Genomic DNA, 23,962 nt, shown 5'->3' with positions numbered 1-23,962 from the left:
TGTGATGGATACTGAGACCAACATGAGACCATCCCTCAAGAGGGTGAAGCAATGGAAAGCATTTAGATAGGGTACCTAGCCAAGTGCTAAAGTCCTGTACTGATCAACTGGCTAGAGCGTTCACCGACATCTTTAACCTCTCGCTTCAGCAGTCTGAGGTACCCACATGCTTCAAGCAGGCTTCAATTACACCCTTGGCCTAAGAAGAACATGGTAACCTGCCTCAATGACTATCAACCAGTAGCACTTATATCCACAGTGAAGAAGTGTTTTGAGAGGTTGGTGATGGAACATATCAACTCCTGCCTGAGAAACAACTTGGACCCATTGCAATTTACCTACTGGCACAACAGTTCAACCACGGATGCCATTTCACTCAATCGTGGAACATCTAGACAGCAAAGATGCATACATCAGGATGCTCTTTATCAACCTACAGCTTGGCATTCGATACTATTATCCCTCAACAAAGCTAATCAAGAAGCTTCAAGACTTGTCCTTAATACCTCCTTATACAATTGGATCCTCGATTTCCTCACTTGCAGACCCCAGTCAGTTCAGATTGGCAACAACATCTCCTCCACAATCTCCATCAGCACATGTACACCACAAGGCTGTGTGTTTATCTCCCTGCTCTACTTGCTTTATACTAATGGCTGTGAGACTAAGCACAGCTCCAACGCCACATTTAAGTTTGCTGATGACAAACGACTGTCATTGGCCAAATCAAATGTGGTGACGAACCAGCATACAGGAGAGACATTGAAAATCTGGCTGAGTGGTGCCACAACAACAATCTCTTACTCAATGTCAGCAAGACCAAAGATATGGTTATTGACTTCAGAAGGAGGAAACCAGAGATCCATGAGCCAGTCCTCATCAGGTGGAGAGGATCAGCAACTTTAAATTCCTTGTTTTTATCATTTCAAAGGATTTGGCCTGGGTCCAACATGCAAGTGCAATTATGAGGAAAGCACGGCAGTACCTCTACTTTCTTAGAAGCTTGCAAAGATTCGGCATGTCACTTAAAACTTTGACAAGCTTTATAGATGTGAAGCAGAAAGTATATTGACTGGTTGCATCATGGCCTGGTATGGAAACACCAATGCCCTTCTACAGAAAAGCCTTCAAAAAGTAGCAGATGAGTGGAGAGGGGCAGCTTGCTACACGGGCAACAGCTTGCCTAGGCTTGCGAGTCTAGACAGCTAGGATGCAATATCCATGGTCGACTCTGACCGACGGAGGCCCAGACAGACATCGCAGTAAGATCACTGCAAGGGGACAAACTAATTATTGCACAGAGTATGCAACTTTGAAAAATTATAGCAAATTACCAATAAATGAATGGAGAGCTACCATAACTAGATATGGGGAATGGCAAACACTTTTACAAAACAGCATGGTAAAATGGAAATTTTCTGAGAGGTATGCCTTACAATCCTTACTTTTCATGGATGATGCAGAACCATCTTCTCTACAATGTATGTAGCACAACACTCTTTGGAGCACTAATCTCCAATATGATACTGTGATAGATCAGTTATGAAAATCCAGAAAGATGGATCCACTCAATTATAATCCCTGCTCTTGATTACAAAATAATTTTTGTTAATCGGAAACTGAATTTGAGCCACATGAGTTGCAAACACACCCGTAAGGGATTCATACAGCTCAATTTGCAGAGACCAAAGCACTAGAATTATGTCTAAAACAACAGGACCTGTCTTGATATGTACTGACTATAATTATGTTAGGAATGCAGTAGAAAGCAATAATCCCATCTGGTCAACTACTGGATGGGGACCACACAGAGGTAAACTACTTCTACACATGGAAAAATATTTATGAATTATTATTTACTCAACCATTAGTACGTGTTACACATCCTGGGAAATACTGCCAGCCTCTTACACAACTGTGGTAATAAACAGGTAAAACAAGCTGTTGGGAAGGACTAATGGTAAGGTGGAGTAAGGGTTTGGTAGTAACTAAGCAACAAATAAAAAATAACCAGCATGATGTTTTAAGAATTGTCCCAGACACTACTGAATCCAATTCCAAAGGGTTTCCTACAGGGTACAAATATAAAGCTGATGGTGAAGCTAAGGTTTGGGTATCCTTAACCAGAGGGTGGTGAATCTCTGGAATTCTTTGCTCTGGAGGCCAAGTCATTGGGAATATTTAAAGTGGCTGTTGATAGATTCTTGATTAGTAAGGGTGTCAAAGGTTACAGGGAGAAGGCACGAGAATGGTGTTGAGAGGGATAGAGGGAAAATAAATCAGCCATGATGGAATGGTGGACCAGACTCAATGGGTTAAATGGCTTAAGTCTGCTCCTGTGCCTAAAGGTCTTATTGAGTACAAGAGTCATGTTGCAGATGTATAAAAGATTTGTTAGGTCACACTTGGAGCACAGTGTATAGAGCCTCTATTAATCTCCTCAAAACAGTATTTATTAGTAGATTTTGATATTCTCCTGATTGCTCCAAGAAATAGCTTCAACACCAACCCAACTCGGATGCTGTAACTTTCACCCAGAAAACAAGCTCACCAAGGGGAAACCCAAGACACTACACAAGAGAGCAACAATCTTCTGTAGGAACACAACTGGTCCTGACGCAGGGTTTCAACCCAAAATTTCAGCATTTCCTTTCCTCTCATAGATGCTGCTCGATCCAGTGAGTTCCTCCAACAGATTGTTTGTAACCCCACCAAATAATTCAAGTACAGCTGCAAAATTGGAATCTAAACAACGTTGAAAAGAGGTCTTGTCCACAAAAGCCAGAACACGTCCAGCCAACTACTACCTCTTAACTGTACTCTCAATAAAATGATGAATGGTACCATCCACAGTGCTGACCAAGACAAGCTCACAAACAAAAGGATAGTTAGCTCCTTGTATAGCAACATTTCAGCTTGGGTGTCTTTCAATTTCTAGGTTTTTTCCCTCCATTACACTGTATGCCAGTAATCTGGGTAGTGGTGCATTTGCAGATGACACCATATATGGGGGTGTGACAAGTGGAGAAAAATGAAATGCTAGACACAATTTGGCAGAAAGAACAGAGAGACAACATTGAATGACTCTGTACAGGAGCAAGGGGACCCATATAAATCTTTGAAGGTGACAGGGACATGTGGAGAGATCAGACAGTGCATTGCTAGAGCTTCCGTTCATAAATAAAGGCATGGGTACAAAGGCAGGTAGGTTATGTTGAATGTTTATAAAAGCACTAGTTCAGCTATAACTAAAGGACTGCATTGATTTCTGATCATCTTTTAGCAAGGACATGTGGATTACAGATAGGTTGGAGAAAATATTTACTTGTATAGTTCTAGGGACGAAGGCGTTCAGATGTGATGTTACACTGTGTTGCTTTTCTTAAACCAAACAAGACTGCAAAGCAATTTAACAGAGGTATGTAAGACCACGATGTGTTTGCATAGGGTAAATAAATAGAAAAATGGCACAAGGACCTGGGGGACAGATTGGAAATGATGAATGAATAACTGGGGATGGGTTTAGGGAGCGATAGGAATTTATGCTACCTACATGGACTGGCTGTCATCTGGAGTTTACCCACAGCAAAGATTGTAAAATGAGTATTTTTAAAGAAAATTTGATTGAGACTTGATAGAAAATAATTTGCAAAATTAAAGAGGAAAAGTAGGGCAACTGGATTACTCCACAGGAAACCAGCACAGGATGAATTACCTCCTTGCATGCCATTACAATGCTACAGGCAATAATGTCTCAGATACCTAATGCCTTAATCAATGCACACTCCATAAGATACTTAGTCACCAGGACTTGGAATATTTGCAGTAAATAAGTAAAATGTTAATTTTTAGACCTCCCGAGAAAGTTTACTGGTTGAAATCATATATACTTGCAGGATGAATATCTGTAATATTACTCAAAATATTGTAAGGGAAGAATAAAGTAAGTGGGCAGATACTATAAAAAATGCCAATTCCCAAGAATGGTGGCTGACACCACAATCTAAACCATACACCAAAGGTACAAAATAATCAAAATGAAATACCCAAATACACAGAGTGTCTTAAGTGGTATTAAAATTATAGGGTGTTTGAACCGCAATATGCTGCATGCACAGTTAAGTACCTCCAGTACCAGAAACATTTACATGACTGTAAAAGTAGCTGATGCAATTGATCTTGCATATAATTACCAACTAATAAACAGATAAATAAAAGCAGAAACAACATACCTTGTAATATTAACTGATGGCTCTTGATGTTCGGCAATTTAACTTTTCCTCAGGATTACTGACCACTTAATTTTGTACAATTTAACAGAACTCAGCCTGCACCAGCCATGGCTGCTCTGCTTATCCAATCATCCTGTATAATATAGGTGGTTGTTGAAGATCAAAGATCATAAAAACTCCATCGCAGGTACCATTTCAACTTTGTCTTGTCGTTGCTGTGGACACTATCATTATTACGTCACAGCTGTTGCATTTACTGATGGATATACTGTGCTACAATACAATTACCTGACTTGCCAAATCCTATGACATCATAATAGGTGCCCTTGCCCAAGTAAGACTCACCCAAATGGAATCACTGGCTAGGTTCCAACTTTGAAGCTTGCAATAATTGTAGGATATTGCAAAAAATATTGGTAATATCTCCCTCCAATATTTTAAGACATTTCTGAAGGCAGTCCAAGGCTTAGAAGCATACAGGAGGGAATCACTGCTGCCCATTAGGCCATGAATCCTAGGGGGATCCTCACTGGAATCCTAGGGGGACCAATACCCTGGCGGGAAGGTTTAAAGCTGTTAGGGAGGGTTTAAACTAATTTGGCAGGGGGATGGGAACCGGAATGATGGAATGGAGGAGAGGGAAAACAGAACTAGATCTAAGGTAGTGAGCAGTAAGGATGTCAGGAAGGACAGGCAGGTGATGGAGCAAATTTGCAGCCATTGGGATGAGTTGCAGTGCAATCAATGCAAAAAGCACCAAATACTGGACTTAAGGTGTTATACTTAAATGCACACAGCATAAGGAATAAGGTGGATGATCTTGTTGTACAGTTACAGATTGGCAGGTGTGATATTGTGGCCACCATTAGACGTGGCTAAAGGATGCATGTCTCTGGGAGCTGAACGTCCAAGGATACACGGTGTATCGGAAGGATAGGCAGGTAGGTAGAGGGGGTGGCTAAGAAATCTTTATGGGTTGGGCTAAGAAATCGCAGGGGTTGAGCTAAGAAATCGCAGGGTAAAAGGACCCTGATGGCAGTTATCTACAGGCCTCCAAACAACTGCAGTGATGAGGACTACAAATTACAACAGGAAATAGAAAAGGCCTGCCAGAAGGACAGTGTTATGATAATTGTAGGGGATTTTAACATGCGAGTGGATTGGGAAAATCAGGTCAGCACTGGATCTCAAGAGAGAGAATTTGTAGAATGTCTACGAGATGGCGTTTTAGAACAGCTTGTTGTTGAGCCCACTAGGGGATCGGCTGTACTGGATTGGGTATTGTGTAATGAACCAGAGGTGATTAGAGAGATGAAAGTGAGGGATCCCTTAGGAGGCAGTGATCACAACATGATTGAATTCACTGTGAAATTTGAGAAAGAGAAGCCGAAATCCAATGTGTCAGTATTTCAGTGGAGTAAAGGAAATTACAGTGGCATGAGAGAGGAACTGGCCAAGGTTGACTGGAAAGGGACACTAGCAGGAAGGACGGCAGAGCAGCAGTGGCTGGAGTTTATGCGAGAAGTGAGGAAGGTGCAAGACAGATATATTGCAGAGAAGAAGAAATTTTCGAATGGAAAAAGGATGCAACCATGGCTGACAAGAGAAGTCAAAGCCAAAGTAAAAGCAAAGCAGAGGGCATACAAGGAAGCAAAAATTAGTGGTAAGACAGAGGATTGGGAAGTTTTGAAAAAGCTTACAAAAGGAAACTAAGAAGATCATTAAGAGGGAAAAGATGAACTATGAAAGGAAGCTAGCAAATAATATCAAAGAGGATACTAAAAGCTTTTTCAAGTATATAAAGAGTAAAAGACAGGTGAGAGTAGATATAAGACCGATAGAAAATGATTCTAGAGAAATAGTAATGGGAGATAAGGAGATGGCGGAGGAACTGAATGAGTATTTTACATCAGTCTTCACTGAGGAAGACATCAGCAATATACTGGACATTCAAGAGTGTCAGGGAAGAGAAATATGCATAGTCACAATTACGACAGAGAAAGTACTCAGGAAGCTGAATAGTCTAAGGGTAGATAAATCTCCTGGACCAGATGGAATGCACCCTCGTGTTCTGAAGGAAGTAGCAGTGGAGATTGCGGAGGCATTAGCAATGATCTTTCAAAAATCAACAGATTCTGGCCTGGTTCCGGAGGACTGGAAGATTGCAAATGTCACTCTGCTGTTTAAGAAGGGGGCAAGGAAGCAAAAAGGAAATTATAAACCTGTTAGCTTGACATTGGTGGTTGGAAAGTTGTTGGAGTCGATTGTCAAGGATGAGGTTTCGGAGTACCTGGAGGCATATGACAAGATAGGCAGAACTCAGCATGGTTTCCTTAAAGGAAAATCTTGCCTGACAAACCTAGTGCAATTTTTTAAGGAAATTACAAGTAGGCTACACAGGGGAGATGCAGTGGATGTTGCGTATTTGGATTTTCATAAGGCCTTTGACAAGGTGCCGCACATGAGGCTACTAAACAGGATAAGAGCCCATGGAATTACGGGAAAGTTACTTACGTGGATAGAGCGTTGGTTGATTGTCAGGAAACAAGAGAGTGGGAATAAAGGGATCCCATTCTGGTTGGCTGCCAGTTACCAGTGGTGTTCCACAGGGGTCCATGTTGGAGCCGCTTCTTCTTACGTTGTATATCAACGATTTGGATTATGGAATAGATGGCTTTGTGGCTAAGTTTGCTGATGATACAAAGATAGGTGGAGGGGCTGGTAGTGCGGAGGAAATAGAGAGTCTGCAAAGAGCCTTGGATAGATTGGGGGAATGGGCAAAGAAGTGGAAAATTAATTACAATGTTGGAAAGTGTACGGTCATGCACTTTGGTAGAAGAAATAAACCACCAGACTATTATTTAAATGGGGAGAGAATTCAAAATTCTGAGATGTAACGGGACTTGGGAGTCCTCGTGCAGGATACCCTTAAGGTTAACCTCCAGGCTGAGTTGGTGGTGAAGAAGGCAAATGCAATGTTGGCATTCATTTCTAGAGGAATAGAGTATAGGAGGAGGGATGTGATGTTGAGGCTCTATAAGGCGCTGGTAAGACCTCACTTGGAATACTGTGTGCAGTTTTGGGCTCCTTATTTAAGAAAGGATGTGCTGACGTTGGAGAGGGTTCAGAGAAGATTCACTGGAATGATTCCGGGAATAAGAGGGTTAACATATGAGGAATGTTTGACCGCTCTTGGACTGTACTCTTGGAGTTTAGAAGAATGAGGGGGGACCTCATAGAAACATTTTGAATGTTGAAAGGCCTAGACAGACTAGATGTGGAAAGGATGTTTCCCATGGTCGGGGAGTCTAGGACAAGAGGGTACAGCCTCAGGATAGATGGGCATCCAATTTAAACAGAGATGTAGAGAAACTTCTTTAGCCAGAGAGTGGTGAACTTGTGGAATTTATTACCACAGGCAGCTGTGGAGGCCAGGCTGTTGGGCGTATTTAAAGCAGAGCTTGATAGGCTCTTGATTGCACATGGTGTCAAAGGTTACAGGGAGAAGGCTGGGGAATGGGACTGAGGAGGGGGAGAAAAGGATCAGCCATGATTGAATGGGTCAAATAGCCTAATTCTGCTCATATGTCTTATGGTCTATGGTCTTTTATGTCTGCCCTCATGACAAGCAATCCATATATCCTGCATCTCATTATGATTCTTTGTAGTCAGCGGGTGACGCACAGCGACAAGTTGTTTCATGAATGTCAAGTGCAAGACCAATTCTCTCGTGTTTCAGTAAATGACTTGCTACCAATCTTGGTTCATCCAGACCAATGTATATGAGAATGTTATTTACAAATTGTACTTTGAAGGCTGGGGTTGCAGTTACCTACATTTCAGAACTATTTCAAGAATTCAACATTACAGTTGCTGAGACAGAAATCATATTAGGCTGATAACTTTTCTTCCAGCAGTTTGGACATGACAGAGCAAATAAATCTGTTACACTAAAGGAACCTATACAATTCTTTCATTTTTTTTCAGCAGTAGCAAACTAGTGGAGTCAATGATATTGATCAACACCCTTCAGAAAGCAGTAATTAACTGATTGGCACTAAAGACTTGGTCATCTGCCATTCATATTATGCAAAACTTTGAGGAATGTGCCATTATTTTTATTGAAAGCAGATTGTATGGGTAGATGGAAACTTACAATTGGAATATTAAAGGACTTCGTAGATCATGAACTTAAAAATGTAGAAAAATATATGTAATATGGTATTTTTATTGGAACTTTAAACAACCCCAGAGGTCCACTCCCTACTGAAATCCAGGTCTAAGACATTCAATCTGGTGATTCGAACCAGTGTATGAAATCTAGATACAACCTGCTCAAAGACAACAGGGATGGCATGAGTTCATACCATACCAAGCTAGAGTCCCAGATTAGCCATTGATTGTGGAAGGTTTGCATGCTAAACGGGCTACAAAATGAAGACATGCAGTACTGCTGACATCAACCCAATGAGATCAATGCATCCTATACAGTTTTGTATATATAGGTAGACAGAGAAATTATGTCATCTGTCTAAACACCCTCTGATTCACCTGTCACAGATGACAGTTGAGCTTACCAAAAAGTGAACTTGCAGAAAACTACTGGCCTTGCTGAAGCCCTGGCTGTGTTCTTAGATCCCGTGTTGATAAACTGTTGGGAGTATTCAGGCACCTTTAACCCTTTCCCTATCCCAAACGTTGGTTGCCACCTGTTAAGACCATCACTTATCCTGTACCAAAGAATACTAAGGTAATGTGGTTTGATGATTACTATCCAGTGGCTCTGATACAATCCTGATGAAGGGTCTCAGCCCGAAACTTTGAATCTTTATTCCTTGCCATAGATGCCACCTGATCTGCTGAGCTCCTTCAGCATTTTGCATTGTTACTCTAAATAATGTATATTCAATCATGTTTTCATGTAATCAGTATGAACATTTTACACAGGGATTCTAAATAAATCTTTTATCTATTGCTCAATATTACAGGGAAAATAATTAAAACTGTGAGGTATGCAAGGAGACTCAAATTCAGATAGTATTAAACATTTTAACATCATTCCCAAAATATTAATTATGCTTTTAAATGTGTTCACTCCTGTGATACAATACCTATAAAAAGTATTCATCCCCCTTGAAAGTTTTCATGTTTTATTGTTTTACAACATTGAATAACAGTGGATTTAATTTGGCTTTTTTGACACTGAAAAGACTTTTGTGGCAAAGTGAAAACAGATCTCTTCAAAGTGATCTAAATTAATTACAAATATAAAACACAAAATTATTGATTGCATAAGTACTCACCCCCTTCACGTCAGTATTTAGGAGATGCACCTTTGGCAGCAATTACAGCCTTGAGTCTGAGTGGATAGGTCTCTATCAGCTTTGCACATCTGGACACTCAATTTTTCCCCATTCTTCTTTACAAAACTGCTCAAGCTTTGCCAGATTGCCTGGGGATTGTGTGTGAACAGCCCCTTTTCAAGTTCAGCCACAAGTTCTCAATTGGATTGAGGTCTGGACTCTGACTTGGCCACTCCCCGACATTAACTTTGTTGCTTTTAAGCCATTCCTGTGTAGCTTTGGCTTTATGCTTGGGGTCATCATCTTACTGGAAAACAACTCTCCTCCTAAGTCAGTTTTCTTGCTGACTTCATCAGGTTTTCCTCCAGGATTTCCCTGTAATTTGCTGCATTTATTTCAGAATCATAATCACTGGCATGTGTCGTTAAAATTGTTAATTTAGCAGGAGCAGTTCAATGCAATAGATAATATAGAAGAAAATAAATAAATGATCAATTTCAGTATATATTGAATAGATTAAAAATCATGCAAAAAACAGAAATAATATATATTAAGTGAGGTAGTGTTCATGGGTCCAATGTCCTTTTACCCTCAATGTTCATTTTACCATCTACCTTCACAAGCTTTCCAGGGCCTGCTGCAGTGAAGCATTCCCACAGCTAGATACAGGATGGTGTGTTTTTGATGATATGCAGTGTTTGGTTGGTAGTTAAAAGTTCAATTTTAGTTTCATCAGACCATAGAACCTTCTTCCAGCTGACTTTAGAGTTTCCCACATACCTTCTTGCAAACTCCAGCTGAGATTTCATGTGTTTTTTTTTCCCCAAACAGTGACTTTCTCTTTGCCACTCTCCCATGAAGCTGCAACTGGTGAAGCACCCGGGCAACAGTTTTTTTATGTGCAGTCTCTCCCATCTCAGCCACTGAAGCTTGTAGCTCCTCCAGAGTTGGCATAGGTCTCTTGGTGCCCTCCCTCACTAGATCCCTTCTTGCACAGTCACTCAGTTTTTGAGGACGGCTTGCTTTAGGCAGATTTACAGCTGTACTATATTCTTTCCATTTCTTGATGATTGACTTAACTGTACTCCAATGGATATTCAGAGAGTTGGAAATTTTCCTGTATCCGTCTCCTTACTTGTGCTTTTTAGAGTTGCCTGGAGTGTTCTTTTGTCATCGTGGTGTAGTTTTTGCCAGGATACTGACTCACCAGCAGTCAGACCTTCCAGATACAGGTGTATTTTTACTACAATCAGTTGAAACACCTTGACTGCACACAAGTCTCCCAAAATAGATCTCCATTTAACTAATTATGTGACTTCTAAACCAACTGGCTGCAGCAGTAATGATTTGGTGTGTCATATTAAAGGGGGAGGGGTGAATACTTAAGCAATCAATTATTTTGAGTTTTACATTTGTAATTAATTTAGGTCACTTTGTAGAGATCTGTTTTCACTTTGACACAACAGTCTTTTTCTGTTGATCAGTGCCAAAAAAAGCCAAATTAAACCCACTGTGATTCAATGTTGTAAATCAATAAAACATGAAAACCTCCAAGAGGAGAGGGGGGTGAATACTTTTTATGAGCACTGTATCGGAAATGCAATTGCAAATTTGCCCATGCAAAGCTCCATAAACTTATTATGATCAGATAAATCTGTTGTAGCGATGTTGATGAAAGGACAGTGGATGGGCATGCTCTACATAACCGTGTGTACTGTTCTTTGAAATAATGGTGTGGGATGTTTTGAATTCAGATGAATTGGACAGGGCCTCAGTTTTTAAATCTTATCAAGAAGATGGAACAGCCACTAAGTAATCCTTTCTGGGAACTAAATTGCAATGTCAGCTTAAGATAGCTTATAAAATGCAAATCTGTGATAGGACTGATACCCACAATCTCCTGTCCCAAGCCTAGAGAACTGAACATGACACACAGCTGGCAGCTAAGATACTGTGCTGAATATAAAGAACATCAACTATTAACACTTTTGCACATTTCAAACAGGATGTTCTCAGTAAAAGTGAAATAGAAAGCACTTTTTCAGCAATTTCTCAATTAGGACATGTACAACATTAACCATTAAACAAATAAAATCACAAGACTACTAATGTTGAAAATGTTTAAGCACAATGCTACCCCCAGCTAATGAAACATGAGATAATTTTAACTTAGTAAAAAAATTTTTAATAATTATTGCTAATTACTGCACAATACAAATTTTTTTAGAAAGCTTTAAAATCTGAAATATTTTTCATAAAAAAGCATTTTTATTTTCAAAAAATAAGTGAGAGAGCTCGGCAAGACTATTCTACAGAAGTACAACTTAATTAGGCATGGCTCTGAAAAGCTTCCAGAAAACCTGCATATTTCCTCTTCATCCCTTTCACTCGTATTGCTGAAAGAAAAAAAGTATCAAATTTTAAAAGCAACATCACTGCATAAAATTCACATACAGTATATTCAGTATTCAGAAATTTTGCCATGAAACTAGCCATTCTATTTGTCTCAAATTATTTAGAAAGTGCTGTTGTTTGTTCTACATGTTCTGGGGTTAACTCCAATAAATCTTATGTTCATATCTAATTGTTCTTGCCAATTAATTTCTTAAACCAGTGGTGGTGGAGAAAAATAAAAAAAAGGAGTGAGATAGTTTAGTGGATGCAAATTATGAGTTCAATAAAATACAAACATACTGCAACTAAAAGTCACTAACTCAGATAAGGCAACCTTTGATAATTCAATTGATGATGGTCATACTTGGGAGAGGAATTGCATTTTTGGAAAAAATATTTCCAGCACTTATTGGTTATGTCTATCAAATTACTAAAGTTCAGATGTAGAATAAAATTACCTCAACAATAAAAGTTTCAAAACTACACCACAAATACATATTTATCAATGTATTTGATTCAGAAAGCAACCCTTTTTAAAAGATAATTAGGAGAATATTGTTCTGCCTGTACATAATAGTGCAAAATACTCCCTTCTACAGGTATTCTGCAGGGCACCTTTACATAGACAATGAATAAATTGGAAACTTCACAGCTAGCTATGAAAATTAACTATAACTTTGTGGGGACTGTAATCTGGTATTCCATCCCAAGATATACCTTAGGCAGATGGAACTCAAAATCTAGCCAATTTGCTCTCTAAAAGATAAAAAATACTAAGTCAGCCCCTTCTGAGAATTCATTATAGCTCATCAAATACTACCAGCAAACAGGCTCAACAAACTATTCAACAGTAGCAGAGTTTCACATCAAGGCAAGTGTTCCCAGCCTTTCTTTTTAAATGCCATGGAGCTTACCATTAGCTGAGGGGTCTGTGGACCCCAGGTTAGAAACCCCTGCATTAGGGAGACAACAGAGTATCCTAAGTTAAGGAAAAACCTTTTATCACCAATAAGCTTGAGACACGTCACTCCCATCATCGCTCATATAATTGTCATATCCTGCAATGAATGTCACCTATAGTAGATTGTGAACTTAAATCAGACGTATCCTGCGTAGGTCAGCTACTAAGTGATTTCCCAAAGCAAAACGCATCATCCTACCTAGCTTTGCCAATACTGCCTCTTAATCCACAAACTTTACCTTATGATTGATGACTCACATCTTAGCCAGGCCATTCACATTGTTTTAGGAGAACAATCATTTCTGCATGGAACATAGGAAACAGGCAGCCATCAGGCCCCTTGAGCCTGTTCCAACATTCATTATCATTAACTTCAGTGCCATTTTTCTGTACTATCGCCACATCTCTTGGTTCCTTTAATAATCAGGAAACTATCAACAATATCCATTTTCAAATAATTCAGTGGCTGAACTTTCACACATCAGGAGGATAGAGAATACTAATAGAAAAATCACTAACTTCAGTGTGGGAGGGAAAAAAAGTTCTCATCGGAATCCATAGGCATGGCTTTAGGATTCCAATTATGGGTCACTAAATGGCCTACCTCCTATTTTTTTTTTGTGTGAAGGCTGCTTATATGATGCTGTGTCTGTGATGCTGCTGCAACTAAGTTCTTCAATGCACTGTGCATACATATACTTGTTCATATGACAATAAACTACTTTGATCCCTGGTTCTAGACTTCTCAATCTTTCTGCATACAGCTTTTGACACCTGAAGGAATTTTGTAAGCTTCAGTGAGTCCACCTCTCATTATTCTATATTCCTGAGAATACTGGCTCAGTCTACCCAGTCTCCTCTCACACAGCACACCCTTTATCTCAGTCTACTGAATGTTTGTTGGCCTCCCTCTATAGCAAGGGAATCAATATTCCAAGTGCAGGTTCATCAAGACTCCAGAAAACGGCTGAAAACATTTACACAAATCCTTTAAGAAACGTCAACATACAACTTATCTTCTGGCATGTTAAGTTTTCACTGACTTCTATGCCCTTTTAAACATCAACATTTCCCAATCTGTCAACATTTAAAATTTCTCTGCTTATCTGTTTCATAAAGTACCTCATGATTTTCCACTACATTGAGAAAAACTGATGCTACATACAGCAAACCAACAGCATATCACATGTCCCTTACCAACCCCAAGATCTTTCGATCAGTAGTTGCATTTGGTCTCAGAGGAGATATTCTGGGGAATTGGTTTAATGGAACAACATGAAAGAAGAACCATATTTCCACATAAAATCAGAATTTAAAAAAATCCCTGTTGTCGTTCTGATCTTGAATTAATTTATAATGAACATTAAAGTAAAATAAAATCTAGGTTCGTAGTGGAGAAAATGCATGGCCAAAACACAGATAAGAATTAAAAGCACACTTATACAATATTGTAAAACTTTGTTCCCCAAATACTGTAATTTTTTTTCCCTAGATTTAATACCAGCAAGTTACTGGAAAGAATTTATATTTTATATATTTTAAAAACAATAGCTAAAATATTTTTCCATATCAGTAAACAAATATCTATCATACAATAGAAATTCACACAAAGTTAGTCAAAATATTCCTGTTACTCACGTAGTGTAGCAATTTCACCACTATCCCACGTTATGGCATCTTTCTGTAGTCCGTTTACAATCTCCTCCAACTTTGTGCACGTGACATTTATCTCTGCCAAGCCAGCAAGCTCCTTCATAAAGAGTTGTAGATTATCAGCAATGTTGACTTCAGACACTGTCCAGTCACTAAATTCTGTATCATAATCATCAAAGGGAATAATAGTCACTGTATACCAGTCGTTTCCAAAGTGGGCAATATCACCCCCTGGAGGCAGTGCAAGTTTAAGGATAAAGGTGGTAGTATGGGAGGGCACTCAGTAGCAAGGGGGGCAGTTGAGGGATTACAGGATTAATTTAAGGAATTAAATACTTATTATAAGCATTTGATCCTCAGTGCCTCATAATTGATTACAGCAAGTACGCAATCACTTCATCTCTTGTTCTCTTAGACTTCGTTTGAAGTGCATCATAGTTGTTGAAAAGTAAAGTGACACTTTTGTATTCGGCATATCATGAGAAATCTGGACTGAAAAAATTGTATTATTTGCAGGCCTGGCCTGTGCATTATTGCTGTTCACTACAATTGGCTATTCTGATTCACATACTCTAGTCACACAGTGAGAATTCCTGTGATTTAGGGGATAGCATTCAATGGGGTAAAGTTCAGAATCTGTCCTTTTGAATGGTTTTGACTGCATTTCTCTAGTCCATGTCCTAATCAAGATAATGCTGCCCCACTTTCTATACCGTCAAGCAGAGAGTCACCTTTTACCTGAGCAATGATGATGTCATAACTTTCCCCTTTATTGATTGCAGTGCCTGAGGTTGGACTTAAACATTAGGTAATTGACTGCAGTCTTAATCTACAATGAAAATGGCAGAAGCAGATCAAACAAAAAAGATGTGTAGGTAGTATAGTGTGGCGCATCTAAAATATGGATTTATAGCAGCATGAAGCAACCAACAGCATCCAACTCACAGAAACACAGAAAACCTACAGCACAATACAGGCTCTTCGGCCCACAAAGTTGTGCCGAACATGTCCTTACCTTAGAAATTACCTAGGGTTACCCATAGCCCTCTATTTTTCTAAGCTCCATGTACCTATCCAAGAGTCTCTTAAAAGACCCTATTGTATCCGCCTCCACCACCATTGCCGGCAGCCCATTCCATGCACTCATCACTCTTGCGTAAAAAACTTACCGCTGACATCTCCTCTGCACCTACTCACCTACTCCCAAGCACCTCTTGTGGCAGCCACTTCAGCCCTGGGAAAAAGCCTCTGCCTATCCATACGATCAATGCCTCTCATCATCTTATACACCTCTATCAGGTCACCTCTCATCTTCTGTCGCTCCAAGGAGAAAAGGCCAAGTTCACTCAACCTGTTCTCATAAGGCATGCTCCCCAATCCAGGCAACATCCTTGTAAATCTCCTCTGCACCCTTTCTATGGTTTCCACATCCTTCCTGTAGTGAGGCAACCAGAAATTCAGCGATGAGTTTTTACCAGGGCTGAAATGGCTAGCATAAAGGGCACAGATTTAAGGTACTTGGAAGCAGGTACAGAGGAGATGTCAGGGGTAAGTTGTTTTACGCAGAGAGTGGTGAGTGCATGGCATAGGTTGCCGGCGACAGTGGTGGAGGCAGATATGATAGGGTCTTTCCTAAGAGACTCCTGGATAGGTACATGAAAGCTTAAGTCAACTTTGCCAGGTAATGAATCTTTGCTTCTTGGTTACATTCGCTTCATAAAAGATGAAAGTATGGTTCAAAAGCTGTTATTTGCAAGGGGACTAGAAACAGCTACAAAAGGTGAGTCAGTATTTCAGGTTGTTGATCAACTTTTCAAAGAGAAGGACATTCTGCTCACCAACGTTCTTGCTTGGGCATTATCAATGACAGAACACCACTGTGGGGTTATTACTTTCTTAAAACAAGCTGCACCTAACATACATACCATTTTCTGTGTAATTCAGATAATATTTTGTCATAAAAATACCTGAATGATTGACTACAAATATCATTAAATACTGTTATATCAGCAGTAAATAAAATAAAATTCCATGCTCTCAATTCTCAACTATTTTGAGAGCTTTGTATTGAGAATGATGAACAGCTCAGATGCTTGCTGGTGCATACAGAAGTCAGATGGCTCTTAAAAGGAAACCGCCTGAGACACTTCTATGCTCTCTCTTAAACTGTGATAAAATCCTTTGAGACTCAAATGATTCATTCAGTAATCAACTCAAGAATATTAGGTTATTAGACAAGAATGTTAGACTAATTGTTTATTTGTCAGAATTATTCATGAAGATGAAATCAATCTTCAATTTCAAGGAAATAATGTGAATCTTATCAAAGTCAAATCAGTTGACTCCGCATTCCTGTCCAAGTTAACCCTATTTATATGCACATTTGGCCTTGCAACCTTTTCCAATTTCCAAGCCTCTCTGAGTTGGAAGAGAAAGAAAGAAAACCAAACAATGATCTTCAAGTTTCTGGGTGAGCTGCATAAAAGGCTTGTCAGAGATTTCAGGCTCTTTTCTCGATCCAAATTCCAGATTGGGTAAAATCCATTCCTGAACACTTGTAATGAGGAATTAACAGGAAGGATGGAGGAAGAACTGATCTCACTACAAAATGACTTTGAGCTGAAGTTGAGGTTAAAAAAATCATATCAAGACTTTTGGTTGCAGAAAGAAATCTCTAACCACTACCCTGCACTTTGGAAAAAGATCAAGATGTTGCTTATTGCCTTTCCGATATCATATTTAGTGGAATACAGTTTCAATGCAGTTGTCCAACTTCTTTCAAAACAACAAAACAGACTGTATGGGAGCATGGGAATCGTACTAGTTAACACTGTACAACAGTAGTCAATGCCAGTTCCAGAATAACACAATGTTTCAGTCCAGATTTCTCATGATATGCCAAATACAGAAGTGTCACACTGCTTTTCAATGATTATAATGCACTTTGAGTAAAGTCAGCCCAAGAGAATAGTGGGTTAGCAAGAGATGATCACTTGATCATTGGAATCAACTATGCAGCGCTGAGGATCAAATGCTTATAATAAGTAATTAATTTCTTAAATTAATCCTGTAATCTCTCAGCTGTCCCCATTGCTACCGAGCATCTTCCACTGTCCCCTTCATCTTTATCGTCCCCTTGGAAACTCTCACCATCTTCAAGGGCAATAGCACCCATTTTGGGTACCACTTATCTAAGTGCTCTCCCTTGAGTCAAACATTCTATCATTGGTATCAGAAATTATCTTTCAGCTCTCAAACACAGACTCTCTTCACTTTGGGGAATGCTGACTGATAGGGTATTGATTTTACCACTATAAAGACAATAAACAGAGAACAAAGATATAAAAGTAACAATATCTCTGTACTTAAAAGAAATCATTTTCAAGTGATAAACTTACATTGGTACAATCTGTTAGCAGGTTATGTACAGTTTTAGATAGTGGTCCATAGTTGCAGAGCTGAGGTGAGGCTTTATTACAGTTTACACCAAGTACATGATCATATGCCACAGAAAACACAGTCATCAGCTGATGAAAGTCTGAAAGTGTGAGCTTCAAGGTTTGGATGATGGTATCATTACTTTCAATGGATCCATTAACAGCAACCTATACAAAATAAAATAAATAATACAAATGTTTAAATTAATGCATTATTAAGGCAATTCCATACTAATCAGAGTACAAAGATATTGACTATTGAGTGGCAGTGTGCTACAACCACGAAGCACGAGATTGTATCTTTCTGAAAATGGTTAGATAAATATTTCAATAGGTGGATTGTAAGAATCTCATTTAAAATTAGCTTAGAAAGTCAGAACCACTTTCCAATCAATGCGATGCCAATTAAGAGCTAACAATTATAAGATTTCATTTGATTGACACAAGATGGCTAATAATCTTGAAGTTTTTGGGGGAAACAGCTAATAATCAATATTTATGTATAACTGAGGAATGCTAGCTACTATTGTTGGTAACCAAAGATATTCCAATTTCCTAGAATAAACATCATTCAGCTTTGCGATGAAACTCATGGAAATGTTTCCATATACCCATCTATCCACAAAATGTAACTCTCATTTTCCTCCTCTAATTTGTAAAGGCATCTTCAACCCCACTCTCAAAAATCTGATTATCTGCTACCACCTGAATTCAGGAGCTCTGAGACTTTTTCTTTACATTCACCACAATTGAAAGTATTACCACAGCCTCACCCCCCCCCCCCCTCCCCGGCACCCCAGTGCTGCTTAGTGCTGCTTCTGGATTCAGCACACAGACAAGCATCCATGCTGGTTACACTTGTGTACAATAGAATAGTGGTTAAATTACTGGAGTGGTTTCTAGAGGCCTTTACAGCAGATTCATAGATGCGACTTCAACACCCATCATGCCAAGTAGAGAACTTAAATTCAAGTTTCATATATAATTATTATAGGCTTGATTGATTAATGTACTATTTTTTTGTTGATATTTCAATAGGATATTGTTATCTTATTATTAATGTAATTTCAAGTCTATTGCACTTATAACCTATTCAATATTATGTTATGTTTTTTTTTATATATGAAACTCAATAAAAAGATTGAAAAAGAAAGAAAGAAATTCAAGTAAGTAAAATCTAGAAAAGCTGTCATCAGTAAGTGACCATGAAACTATTGGACTGTTGTGGAAAACAAAAATCTAAAATTCACTGACACTGTTCAGGAAAGGAGATCTGCTGTCCTAACCTGGTTTGCCCCAGACATGACACCAGACACATTAATATAGTTGACTCTTAAATGCCCTTTGAAAAATTAGTAGTAAGCCATTGTTTTATGGGGAATTAGACATGGACAATAACTGCTGGCTTTTCCAGCAACAACAAATCCCATGAACAAAAGAATAAGTTTAAAAGATTCAAATCAGTTGTCACTGATCAACTCAATAAATGCTTCTTTCTTTGTGAGAACTGACAAAGGTAAGGTAAGTCAACAAGATCAGCTTGTTATAAAATGCATCATAGAACTTACTGTTTTCTTCATCTCTTCAAGTTGTCCATTTGTTTCTTTTAATTCCTCTGAAAGCTTTGTCAACAATTTCTCCAGCGATTCAAAAGAAGGTGGCGAGGATTTCCTGAAATTTTTTTTATTATTTAAACAAGGTAAAAAAAATTGCACTCAATACTAAATCATTTCATAACTTAATTTAACAAATCACACATCTTTTGAGATGATGCCTTGAATGTAATTACCTCAATGATGAAGAAATAGAATATAGCCACTGAGAATGAGCCTTGTTTCAGTAGCAACACTAATTACAGAATCAGAAGATCACTAACATGAGTCTTAGTCAAAGAAGGTATCATTCAACTCGTAAAATTTCATTGCTTCACTGAGCGAGTGCCATAGTCAGAGGGACCACCTTTCGGATAAAATTTAAGATGCAGCAGCTCCCTCAAGTGGGTGAAAAATGCTAAAACATTTAATGACTTTTTCTGAAATTCTGTCATAAGTACATTGGCCTACAATTACCAACTGTATAGTAATTTTGAACATAATTGACTATGAAACACTTGGAAGGTCCCAAGGACATGGAGGGTACTGCATAAAACCATTTTTGTCTTATGCAATAAGGTTACAAATTCCACATTAATTGGAGATTAACTGTCCGATCCAGCTATTGCCTTCTAATAACCACCTACCCCACAAGTAAAAAAAATTACCCAAGAATGCAAAAAGAATTTCATTTGCTGCACATCACATGATTACAAGAAACCAGAATGCCACATGTTGTAATTACAGTGCTTATAGAAAGTATTCAACCCCTTTTGAAGTTTTCATGTTTTATTCTTTTGCAACATTGAATTAAAGTAGATTTAATTTTTTTGACATTGATCAACAGAAAAAGATTCTTTAATGTCAAAGTGAAAACAGATCTAAATTAATTACAAATCAAAACACAAAATAATTGATTGCAAAAGTATTCACGCCCTTTAATATGACACACCAAATTATCACTGCTGCAGCCAATTGGTTTCAGAAGTCACATACTTAGTTAAATGGAGATCACCATGTTGAAACACCATGAAAGGTGTTTCAATTGATTGTATTAAAAATACACCTGTATCTGGAAGTCAGTATCCTGGCAAAAACTAGACCATGAAGACAAAAGAACACTCTAAGCAACTCCCCAAAAAGGTTATTGAAAAGCACAAGTCAGGAGATGGATTTAAGAAAATTTCCAAGTCACTGAATATCCCTTGAAGTACAGTTAAGTCAATCATCAAGAAATGGAAAGAATATAGCACAGCTGTAAAATCTACCTAGAGCAGGCCATCCTCAAAAACTGAGTGACCGTGCATGAAGGGGATTAGTGAGTGAGGCCAACAAGAGACCTGTGACAACTCTGGAGGAGCTACAAGCTTCAGTGGCTGAGATGGGAGAGACTGCACATACAACAACTATTGCCTGGGTGCTTCACCGGTCACAGCTTTATGGGAGAGTGGCAAAGAGAAGCCACTGATGAAAAAAACTCACATGAACTCTTAGCTAGAGTTTGCCAGAAGGCATGTGGGAGACTCTCAAGTCAGTTGGAAGAAGGTTCTATGGTCTGATGAAACCAAAATTGAGCATTTTGGCCATCACACTAAACGCTATATTTGGCGTAAGCCAAACACTGCACATCATCAAAAGCACACCTTCCCTGTCGTGAAGCACAGTGGTGGCTGCATCACGCTGTGGGGATGCTTCACTGAAGCAGGCCCTGGAAGGCTTGTGAAGGTAGAGGGTAAAATGAATGTAGCAAAAATACAGGGGAAATCCTGGAGGAAAACCTGATGCAGTCTGCAAGAAAACTGCAACATGGGAGAAGAGTTGTTTACAAGCAAGAAAAAATCCCAAGCATAAAGCCAAAGCTACACAGGAATGGCTTAAAAACTACACGTTAATGTCCTGGATTGGCCAAGTCAAAGTCCAGACATCAATGCAATTGAGAATTTGTGGTTGGACTTGAAAAGGGCTGTTCACTCATGATTCTAATGGAATATGAGCAGTTTTGTAAAGAAGAATGGAGAAAATCTGCAGTGTCCAGATGTGCAAGGCTGATTGAGACCTATCCACACAGACTCAAGGCTGTAATTGTTCTGAAAGGTGCCTCTACTAAATACTGACTTGAAGGGGGTGAATACTTATGTAATCAATTTTATTGTGCTTTACATTTGTATTTAATTTATAACCATATAACATAACCATATAACAATCACAGCACGGAAACAGGCCATCTCGGTCCTCCTAGTCCGTGCCGAACTCTTAATCTCACCTAGTCCCACCTACCCGCACTCAGCCCATAACCCTCCACTCCTTTCCTGTCCATATACCTATCCAATTTTACCTTAAATGACACAACTGAACTGGCCTCTACTACTTCTACAGGAAGCTCATTCCACACAGCTATCACTCTCTGAGTAAAGAAATACCCCCTCGTGTTTCCCTTAAACTTCTGCCCCCTAACTCTCAAATCATGTCCTCGCGTTTGAATCTCCCCTACTCTCAATGGAAACAGCCTATTCACGTCAACTCTATCTATCCCTCTCAAAATTTTAAACACCTCAATCAAGTCCCCCCTCAACCTTCTACGCTCCAATGAATAGAGACCTAACTCGTTCAACCTTTCTCTGTAACTTAAGTGCTGAAACCCAGGTAACATCCTAGTAAATCGTCTCTGCACTCTCTCTAATTTATTGATATCTTTCCTATAATTCGGTGACCAGAACTGCACACAATATTCTAAATTTGGCCTTACCAATGCCTTGTACAATTTTAACATTACATCCCAACTTCTGTACTCAATGCTTTGATTTATAAAGGCCAGCGTTCCAAAAGCCTTCTTCACCACCCTATCTACATGAGACACCACCTTCAGGGAACTATGCACTGTTATTCCTAGATCTCTCTGTTCCTCTGCATTCCTCAATGCCCTACCATTTACCCTGTATGTTCTATTTGGATTATTCCTGCCAAAATGTAGAACCTCACACTTCTCAGCATTAAACTCCATCTGCCAACGTTCAGCCCATTCTTCTAACCGGCATAAATCTCCCTGCACGCTTTGAAAACCCACCTCATTATCCACAACACCTCCTACCTTAGTATCATCGGCATACTTACTAATCCAATTTACCACCCCATCATCCAGATCATTTATGTATATTACAAACAACATTGGGCCCAAAACAGATCCCTGAGGCACCCCGCTAGTCACCGGCCTCCATCCCGATAAACAATTATCCACCACTGCTCTCTGGCATCTCCCATCTAGCCACTGTTGAATCCATTTTATTACTCCAGCATTAATACTTAACAACTGAACCTTAACTAATCTTCCATGTGGAACTTTGTCAAAGGCTTTGCTGAAGTCCATATAGACTACATCCACTACCTTACCCTCGTCAACATTCCTCGTAACTTCTTCAAAAAATTCAATAAGGTTTGTCAAACGTGACCTTCCACGCACAAATCCATGCTGGCTACTCATAATCAGATCCTGTCTATCCAGATAATTATTAATATTCTCTCTAAGAATACTTTCCATTAATTTACCCACCACTGATGTCAAACTGACAGGTCTATAATTGCTAGGCTTACTTCTAGAACCCTTTTTAAGCAATGGAACCACATGAGCAATACGCCAATCCTCCAGCACAATCCCCGTTTCTAATGACATCTTAAAGATCTCCGTCAGAGCTCCTGCTATCTCTACACAAACTTCCCTCAAGGTCCTGGGGAATATCCTGTCAGGACCCGGAGATTTATCCACTTTTAAATTTCTTAAAAGCGCCAGTACTTCCACCTCTTTAATTGTCATAGGTTCCATAACTTCCTTACTTGTTTCCCACACCTTACACAATTCAATATCCTTCTCCTTAGTGAATATCGAAGAGAAGAAATTGTTCAAAATCTCTCCCATCTCCCTCGGCTCCACACATAGCTGACCACTCTGATCACTTTGTAGAGATCTGTTTTCATTTTGACACCAAAGGGTCTTTTTCTGTTGATCAGTGTTAAAAAAGACAAATTAAATCCACTGTGATTCAATGTTGTAAAACAATAAAACATGAAAACTTACAAGGGGAGTGAATACTTTTTATAGGCACTGTACTCAAGCGCAAATGAGAATTGCTTTCAAAGTCAAAGTAAATTTGACTTCAAGTCAACATGTTAAATACGATTATGTCTATCACAGAAAATGGAGCATTTTGAATTTGTTTAAATACAGTTGCAGTGGGATATCATCTCTTCTGCACGGCAGAAGCTTAATTAGAGTTTCCTATTAATTGGGTTACCAGCAATGAATAGTCAGTTACAACAAAAGCATACATGTTCAAACAAACAAAGCATTCAAAGCACTCCACATGCAAAAGAAAAAGTAGATCTTTAGCAATAGTAG

The 23,962-nt window shown here is 39.0% G+C and overlaps 1 protein-coding gene across 2 annotated transcripts in view; it reads right to left on the bottom strand.

Moving 5' to 3' along the window:
• Positions 1 to 8,453: 8,453 nt before the first annotated feature.
• The window catches only part of haus7 (HAUS augmin-like complex, subunit 7), a 57,271-nt gene continuing 41,762 nt past the window's right edge, over positions 8,454 to 23,962 (bottom strand). The window contains exons 7-10 of one of the 2 annotated variants that reach the window (XM_059956538.1): positions 19,549 to 19,651; positions 17,942 to 18,148; positions 14,529 to 14,640; positions 8,454 to 11,931 (exon numbers count right to left, since the gene is read on the bottom strand). In XM_059956538.1, the coding sequence (XP_059812521.1) occupies positions 11,864 to 11,931; positions 14,529 to 14,640; positions 17,942 to 18,148; positions 19,549 to 19,651 (490 nt within the window). In that variant the 3' untranslated portion in view covers positions 8,454 to 11,863. Of the gene's footprint in view, positions 11,932 to 14,528; positions 14,703 to 17,941; positions 18,149 to 19,548; positions 19,652 to 23,962 lie in introns of those variants that run through there. The other variant, XM_059956539.1, reaches the window with a different exon arrangement.

Source organism: Hypanus sabinus, chromosome X1, assembly GCF_030144855.1.
Source record: "Hypanus sabinus isolate sHypSab1 chromosome X1, sHypSab1.hap1, whole genome shotgun sequence".
Lineage (NCBI taxonomy): Eukaryota > Metazoa > Chordata > Chondrichthyes > Myliobatiformes > Dasyatidae > Hypanus > Hypanus sabinus.
This window is presented reverse-complemented; position numbering and strand designations above follow the sequence as displayed.